The 9,582-nt window shown below is 44.1% G+C and overlaps 1 protein-coding gene across 1 annotated transcript; it reads left to right on the top strand.

The window, feature by feature from the left end:
* Positions 1-6,020: 6,020 nt before the first annotated feature.
* On the top strand, positions 6,021-9,143 carry LOC122014500 (disease resistance protein RPS2-like). Its single transcript, XM_042570732.1, has one exon. The coding sequence runs from the start codon at positions 6,067-6,069 to the stop codon at positions 8,965-8,967; it is 2,901 nt and encodes a 966-aa protein (XP_042426666.1). The 5' UTR covers positions 6,021-6,066; the 3' UTR covers positions 8,968-9,143.
* Positions 9,144-9,582: the final 439 nt, after the last annotated feature.

The following is a 9,582-nucleotide window of genomic DNA, read 5'->3' as shown; positions in this document are numbered from 1 at the left end:
GTGCACACACAACATATGTATGATCGACATAATCCTCCAATTAGTACATACCAAACATACTCACAACATAGGTATAAATCATCATGATACCTCCAATAATGCATACCAAACCCGTGTGCATATATCAACATAGGTATAATCGACAATACACCTCAAACAACACTCACATGACATATATGCACCTATGCAAAGAGTATAATCAATGTAATACTTCCAACAAATCATAATCGACACTAGTGTACACACAGAACAAATATAATGAATAAGATACCTTGAATATTATACCGAACACATCTGCACATATCACAACTCAGATTAAATCTATAAGATACCTCCAATAAAACACTCAAACACATGTGCACATTTCACAACATAGATTTAATCGACAAAATACCTCCAATAAACCAATCAGACCACTCGGGTATAATCTACTAGAAACCCACAACAATCATAACTGGCTCTTCAAGAATACACCCACAACATGCAATTTGACCATCCATCATAACACTCCTACAACACATAATAATCATATGTGCACACCACATAGATATGTAGAATCAACATATTTAATCCAATCAACCTGATATTCCCTATGCTACCTTCTATGTTATCCAACTAGGTACATACAGTCTAAAATTAACGTACCCATGGAATAGGATACATCGATCCTCTATAGATTGACCAAACCGACAACGGTATACGGCTAATTCAGTCTTTCCCCATGTCAGTACAGCCATGTACTCAATGTGCTCCAGACATCCAACTAAGCACGAATAACCCAAAGATCAGCATTTTTATAAAATAGAGTAAGTCGATCCCCTGCTGATCGGACCAACTAAAACAATGAATCGGTGATCGACTATCTTAATCTAACAAATGTACGTTAATCCTCCGTAATCACAAAGGTATATCGATCTACGACTACCCAAGTCGACAAACGTAAATCAGTCTTCTACTGACCGATCTAACAAGAGTAAATCAATATTTACTGATGAAATTAACTAAGATAAAATGGTATACTTACTGGCTAGGTCAACATGAAGATATAGATACTATCCACTACCCAACTAATAATAGCAGAGGCTGGTATGTGTCTCAATCTGCTAACCAACTAGTAGTAACAGAAGCTAAAAACTACTGGTGTATGATATGAAAAATCACCAGAAACTGAAATCCTTGATCTCTAATAGGGTCAATCATCATCAGTGGCTAACCCATCACATGTAATTTAGGCTACAACATCAGACAGATACGAGATACAAAGTGCTAATACATGTCATAAACTGTACTAGTCAACTGTGCATATACTAACAAAAGGTAGGATAACAGTATACCAACATACCTCCTACAGCTTGGAGATGTCCTGCCGCTGCTAGGTCCCAAAAATCCGAAAACTCACATCGAGAAGACTAAAACATGAAATCCGAAACACGAGATATAAGACTCGTAAATCGAGCTCTGATACCAATAAATTGGTATCAGATAAATCTCGAAAATCCAGAACACATAGCAAGTATCGTATAACTTGGCTCTGATACCACTAAATTGTCACGCCTCGGAGAAGTCTCTGTCCGAAGAAATTTCGGCAGCACCTCCCCTGTACGAGTGACAATCTGAAACATTTCTACAGACACAATATACATCCGCCACAAGCGGCTGAAATATATACACAATCATGCAGTTATATAGGCAGCCTACTCGGCTGATACCACAAAAATACAAGACTGCTAGCCGGCTAGGCTTACACAACCAACAAACAATACAAAATACCACGTAACAACAACAACACTCCACAAACAAAATCGGAGCACATAGATAAATACATTGACACATAAATCAAATAAAACATAAAGGGAAACTGTAAGTCTTCTGATGTGACGTGGGGACCGGCAGGTAGGATACTCCAAGCAACTCCAAAAACAACCAGGTACCTGAAAAAAAAATAGTTTCCAGGGGGGTGAGTTCAACAACTCAACAGATACCAGTTGCCATGTATAGTAAGCTATAACAGACAGTAATAACAATGGAGTACAGTCTCCTGGACAAAAGCTGGAATGCACAATAGAAAAGGGCTGGAGAGAACTGTACTCACCAGGGCCTCCTATCAGAATAGTCAGGTCATGAGACCGAGAGTATCATAAATCCTGTATCCATGTCAAACAAATGCATCCATCCAAATGCAGCATATAAGTGCAACAAACACAATCAGTAAATGCATCAATGCATATGATGCCAATGACATGGTCACCCCTGACGCCAGTCAGCTATCTCACACACAATGGTGAGACCGAGTGGGTAGGGCTGTGACAACCATGCACTCTGACGTCACTGCTCCTGACGAGTGACCGAGTGGACGGGATGCTATCGGAGTACACCTATCCTCCTACCCCAAATCATAAATGGGGGAGCGCAATGCTCTCATCTCCCGGTGCACAATGACGGGGAGGGATCTCAGCGTGCTACCACGCTGCAGTACACTACCCATGAGCGTCTCAGCGGAGCACCACCGAGAAAACTGACGTGCTACCACGCTGCGTCACGCTACCCATGAGCGGACCAACGGAGCACTGACAGTGACGAAACTGGCGATGTTCTCAACAATAATGGAGCAGACTATCGCGCAGCATGCAATCATGCAAATGATGCATGACACTAAGCATGACAATATCCTGAACCAATCCACATATATATATAATGTGTACCCTAGTATCAATAAGTCAAATCCACAAATCTAGGGTATACAGGTCCGCTATGGTATAAATAAAAACCAAGGTCCTGAACATCATAGGCAGGGTATGTCACTACCTCTATGAACAAATATATAATCATGTGAGTACTAACATAAAATGCATAATAGGTGCTAACAAGCATATAACAGGTATCCGGTAGTGACATATCGAAACAAGGACAAACATAATTATTACTAAAGGCTATAACCCACTAAACATATCAACATGACATTATCAAAGATAAGTCAAGGTACCCGCCTCCAATAGCAGGTCAAATCCAGTCAAATCCAACGTCGAGATGCTCGTCTCGAATCAGAGTCCTGTAATACATAATATCCAGATTTAGCTAATTTTATATAAATAAATTAGCTAAATGAAATCCTCGAGAAGATATCATAAATCTAGATCCAATTATAAACTCTAATTGGATCATCTAACTCCTCAATCGACTTAAACTAATCCATTCGAATTTGGACTTGCAATAAGCATAACCAATCATAGCAACTGACCCAATTTAGCCCTAATTCAACACATATATCAAATTTCTACCACTTACCTTGAGGTTTGGCAGAAATTCAACAGCTCTCGGCCCTATGACTCCCTGTCCATAAGCTCCAAGAGCACGCACAAACCTATCCCTCCAAGAAACAATCCAAAACTCCAATCATATAGCAAAAGATTTGTTGAAACCCTAATCCTCAGTACAAAATCTCACCTCAACAGATGGATTGCTATTGATCCACAATTGAAGAGCTGCAACTGTATGCTGCTGGAAACTCATGGCTGAAACCACAACAAATCCTTCCACATGCTTGCTGGTCGAAATCAAACCACAGCCCCTGATCAGCTAAGAAAGAAGAACCATAAATCAACAACAACATCTGTTAACCACTAAGTTCCAATACAAATTGCTCTCCTTACCTCTTCTACAATCGCCGGTGATGATCCAAGATCCGACGATGCTGAATTCTAGTTGACAGTGTGGAATCAAGCAACTCCTCTACAATTTTGTAACCAAAAGTCGAATACTCTCGACAACAGCAGCATAGCATCAGGCGGAGTGACGCTGAGAACAAAGGGGAGAAGCAAACTCACACTCGGCAGTGGCACGCAAAGGAAGAACTAGGGCTCGGCCGAATCGGCGGTGGCACTGGGTCGATGTCAGTGCGTAGAAGAGTAGAGAAGAAGGGTTGACGCTAGGGCACAGGGGAGGCGATCTGTGGAGGGTCGGCGCTGCTCCATGCGGCGCCGATCTAGGGCAGAGGCGTCGTGAGGGAGAAGGAAGAGGGATCGGTCGGGCTAGGGCAGAGGAAGCCGCGACACTAGGGCACACAAGGAAGACCGTCGGCACTTCCGTGCGGCGTCGGCACTGTGCAGTGGCGCTTGGCGTCACGGCGGCAGTGAAGAGGTGGCGTCCCTGGCGAGGAGAGGGAGGCAGCGGCGGTTTGCGGCGCCGGTTAGGGCACGCATAAGGGGAGAAGAAGGAAACAGCGTTGGGGAGAAAGAAAAGAAAAGGAAAAAAATAAAAATAAATAAACTTTTCCTCGTTTAAATGGGGTAGCCTAAACAGGCTTTCCCCGGCCCCGTTTTAATCCCCGTAAATTCGTCCATAAGGTCTCCAAAAAATTCCAGAAATTTTTTTAAAAATTTCAAAAAATTCCCTTATCACTATTCGCCATTTTTCGGTATTTTACACCTAGTGTCGGCGGCACTAACTCCCAAAAGGATGTCGCTGGATACGAGTGAGAGAGTATGCTACTGGGCTGAGCGAGTTGGCCGCTCGGCCTGTCACTTCGATGTTTCTTGTGTCTTGTCTGCTCGATATGAAAATGTCTAGTCATGCCGCCTGGTCGAGCGGGGTGGCCGCCCGACCGAAGTTCCGCTGTTAACGCCAAGTCCTGGTGCCTGGTCGAGCGGGGTGGTCGTTCGGTCGGAATTCCGCCGCTCTGGTGCCCCGTCCGGTCAGCCAGAACCTCGTTACTCCTGTGTGTGTGTCCCCTCGACCGCCATTCCACTGTGCTTATGTCACGTCCGCTCGGCCGCAAGTCTATTCTGTCAATGTCGAGTCTTGTTGTCCGGTCGAGCGGGGTAGCCGCTCAGTTCAGCTTCTGCACATCGTCTCCATTGAGCATCGTTCGTTTGACTCCTCCCTCGTGCTGAACGCGGGATCGGGGCCTTCTCCCCCGGTCGGGGCATGCTTCGCTCGATCGGCCGAGGATAGTTGACCGCCTTGACTTTGACCTCCCCCGTAGCAGCTATCTTCCGCAGGGTGGGGCCCCTCCTCATCACCGCATCATCGGCAAATGAGGTCAAGCTGAGTAGATGGTGCTAAGATCCAAGGTTGAGTCTGTGTCAATCGTAAATACTTAGATAGAGTCGAAGTCAGAGTCAATCACTGAGACTGAGCCAAGAGGTGAGTCAAGGTCGAGAGCTGAGACCTAAACGATGTATGTGGTTGGGATAGAAATGAAATTGAAGTAAATTCTAAAACTGAGATGGAGATGGAATCGGAGTCGGTCATCGACACTGAGATAGAGTTAGAGTTGGAATCAGTCGTTGAGACTGAGCCTGGAGATGAGTTGGGGTTAGGAGTTAAGACTTGCACTTAATCAATCTTGAATTTATGGGATAAACGTTCTGAACTGATTCATCGAAACCTAAGTTTTATTAGAGCAGAGTCACATCCTTTCGATCCATCTTGACTTTGATTGATAGATCAGAACGCCGCATCAACTTAAATGAAATGATAGATGTTGCATGCTTTGTAGGTGAATTCTTTGACATTTCTCACATGTCACCGAGAGTGAATCTTCCTATGGCCCCTTAATACCCCATAATAGCCTAATACATATGAAATGTAAGACAAATCAAGTATTCACATTACCTACACCGAAACCTAATAATTTAGTTCATTTAGATCATATTTCACTAATTTTAATATCATTTAAATCATATTTTCAAAACATTTACAATAATATAATTATTCCAAATTTAAACTTCTTATTAACTTTCTTTCATGCGCAGAGGATCATTGTAAAAAAAATACTCATGGAACATAAACAAAACTTAGTAATTGTTTTAAAAAAAAATTGTCCATGTCCCCAACGCATTGAAGAAAAAAAAAAGAAAAAGAAAAAAAGTAAAGTAAAAAAAAAAAAAAGTAAGGCAAGCTACCGACTTCCCCTTTGCTTTCACGTAGAGAAAACTCCGATTCCCCGTCACCCTGTCAGACACACACTTTATAATATTTCTTATTTTTCAGCAAAGATGATAGTTGTAAACTTCATCACCTCTCCTCAATCATTCATCGTCTACTGCTCCTACTTCTCCAGCAAAAATGGCCGATATCATTTCCGGCATCAGTGGCCGAGCCAGCCCGGGTGATTTACCCGGGCTAATTCCAGGTTGTGAGCAATGGCCGCCAACTCCGACACCGTCGTCCCAGACTAATTCCTCTTTTCGTGTTTTCCATTTATTTTCCCCTGTAAATTCGAGATTCGGCATCGTCGGCCTCCGGGCTACAGCCCGGATAAACCATAACCTGATTCCGCCCTTGTCCGGCATCATTTCATTCTTCACTTGTCTCAAGGATTGCTGCTTCCAATCTTGTAACTACATCGTCTCATACGAGAGAATCATCTCCTCCTTGGCCACAGAGCTCGCCCAACTCAAGAGCAAACGCGAGGATATCAAGAGGCAAATCGAGGCAGCCGAAAGGGATGGGCTCAATCCAAAGAAAGAAGTCCTCGGTTGGCTTCAATCCGTCGAAGCCCTCACTTCCGAGACTGAAAACATAAATGCCGCATACCACCAGATGTTCAAGTGTCTCTGTAACTTTCCTGTCAATGTGCGCTCTGGCTACCCCCTCAGAAGCAAAGCTAAGGCGGCGCTTATTACAGCAGCCGACCTAAAGGAGAAGGCCAGAGAGTTCACCGACGTAGCTGATAACCTAGACGTCGAGAAGGCCAGAGAGTTCACCGACGTAGCTGATAACCTAGACGTCGATCGCTTTCTCGAGATGCCGAATCCTAAAACAGTCGGCATGAAAACAGCGCTGGCAGCACTGCAAGGCAATGCAAGAGATGACGATGTCAGCATCATTGGGATCCACGGTATGGGCGGCGTGGGCAAGACGGCACTTTTGAGAAGATTCAACAATCATTTTGCAGAGAAGGAAGTGGATAATCTGGATGTCGTCATCTACCTCGAGTTATCGACGGGGTACAAAGTGGAGGAGATCCAGAAGTCCCTCTTCGATCGATTGAAACTCACATGGAAAGACGAGGAGTCGCAGAGGAACAGAGCCGGCCGCCTTTTCCGTGTGCTGAGCAAGATGACATTCTCACTGTTGCTGGATAACGTTTGGGAGCCCTTGAACTGCCAAATCGTAGGAATTCCACTTCTGCAGAAGCCGTCCAAGAGCAAGATCGTGTTCGCCACCCGTATGGAGGAGGTCTGCAGCAGCATGGGCGCAGAGAAGACGATCAAACTGGAATGCTTATCGGAGGAGGCTTCTTGGGATCTCTTCAGATTCAACGCAAAGCTGGAGCTTGTCAACACCAGCACATTGATACTGAATCTGGCGAGAGCTTTGGTCCAACAGTGCGCCGGTTTGCCGGCGGCGCTCATCACCGTCGCGCAAGCAATGGCGAGCAAAAGGACGATCGCAGAGTGGAGGCATGTGCTGGCTATCATGAAGGAGGCTCCGTTCCAGCTTCCAGGAATGGAGGAGCATGTCTATCATCCTCTCAAACTCTCCTACGACCGTCTGAGCGACACATTGCGAACGTGCGCGTCCTACTTCGCTCTGGTGCAGGAAGGATGCTGGCTGAGCAAATTCTACGTTAGGGAGCTCTGGATCGGCGAAGGTTTCATCAACGACTTTGAGAGGTTGTCAGATACTGCAGACAAAGCATCATATCTGCTCGGAATGCTACTCGCGGCGTCTCTGATACAAAGAATCGATAGCGAGTACTTCAAAATGCACCCCATGGTTCGCTCCATGATACTGTGGATGGAATGCGATTGCGGGAAGAAGGAGAGCAAATGGCTGATAGGAGATCGACATAGTCTTGCAGAAGCACCTGGAGCAGAGAAGTGGAGAGTCGCCGAGAGGATATCTTTGGGCTGGAACAACATAACTCTTCTTCCTGACGAGCCTCAGTGCCCCGACTTGATCTACTTGCATCTCCGGAACAATCATCCTCTCAAGAACATTCCCAATGAGTTTTTCTCCCATATGCCTTGTCTCAGAATCCTGGATCTTCAGCAAACTTCCATAGACGAGCTTCCACCAGGGATTGGCAATCTTTCCCAGCTCCAATTGCTTGATTTATCCAGCACTAGGATTGCGTCTCTGCCGAGGGAAATTCAAGCTCTGGTGAATCTCAGATACTTGGCGATGTCATCAGCTACACATTTAAGAAGCATTCCTAGCGCTGTCATTCCTTGTCTTCACCATCTGCAATGGCTGAATATGTACAACAGTTACAGTGGGTGGAGGGTGATGGGAGCCCTGCAATTGGACGGAGAGGGTGTACTTCTCAATGAGGTAGAAAGCTTGAAGAAATTAAAGGTTCTTGGCATCACCATGAGCTCAGTAACTACTCTTCGAAGATTCTGTGAGTCGCAAAGGCTTACAGCCGCTGTGCATTGGCTCCAGATCGAAGGCTGCGGAGGCTTGACAAGCCTCGACATTCCATCTACTTACTGTCTTGGAGAAAACATGCAGAACATGGTACAAATCCGACTCCATGCCATGACTGATCTTGAAGAGGTATTTATTGGTGGTGATCTTCATGCGTGCAATGCTCTGTCGGGCCTTGAATATCTTCGTCTCTTGGCTCTCCCAAAAGCTAAGATTATCTGGAAGAACAGGTGTTTAGAGAATCTACTTGAGCTGGAAATTGAAGATTGCAATGCAATTGATCGGCTAATGAAGGTGGTAACAAATGCAACTAATTCTACAGAGACTATTACAATCTTCCCTAGACTAAGAAAAATTGTGCTTCGAAAGCTACCGGAGTTGGAGAGTTTGAGTGACGGAGATCAAGTAATAGCATTTCCTTCCCTGGAGACGATGGAAGTGAGGAATTGTCCCAAGCTAAAGAAGCTGACATTGGCTGCTGAAAACTTGACAGAGATCAAATGTGACAGAGAATGGCAGGATGAGCTAGATTGGTCGGATGAAAGAACATTGTCCTTCCAAAAACTCTTCGAGAGACCGGATCGAAGATGAAGAATCATCATCTAGATTGGTGGGTTTTTTTGCTGGCTGCAGTGTGCTTTTGAGAGAGTTATATATGCATGACTAATAGAATCTATCACAATCTCTGAATCACCCAAGTTTTCTTCACCTATTTGAATGAATCTATCACATACTTGATAGAGATCTGAATCATCTATAAATACAATTTGTTTCTCAAAATAATTCTGCCTTTACTTGTCACAATTGACTTACAGAATGGGAAATATGATAGATCTTTATCTCTATGTTTAATTCTCTTTTCAAATTGCATGTGTCTCGTGTATAAGAAATACTGTGAGTAGAAGTATTAGTCTCAGATCAATTGTACGTGTCATAATAGATGTGTTGGCAATGCAATTAAAGTTTCATATTGAGAATATATAGAAAAGATTATGAGTTTAAAAGATGGAAGATATCTCTATTAGTATAAGACTTTTTGGATAGAGTCAAAAAATTCATGATGGATTAGGTCCAAAGTGGACAATGTCATACCATTGTGAAGATCTATAACTCATTTTAGTCCTAACAAGCGGTATTAAAGTCATTGTCCAGATTGAGCCATATGGATGAAATAGTGACCTTGAACCAAGAATCCCAGATGAGTAA

Source organism: Zingiber officinale, chromosome 8B (assembly GCF_018446385.1).
Source record: "Zingiber officinale cultivar Zhangliang chromosome 8B, Zo_v1.1, whole genome shotgun sequence".
Classification (NCBI taxonomy): Eukaryota; Viridiplantae; Streptophyta; class Magnoliopsida; order Zingiberales; family Zingiberaceae; genus Zingiber; species Zingiber officinale.
This window is presented reverse-complemented; position numbering and strand designations above follow the sequence as displayed.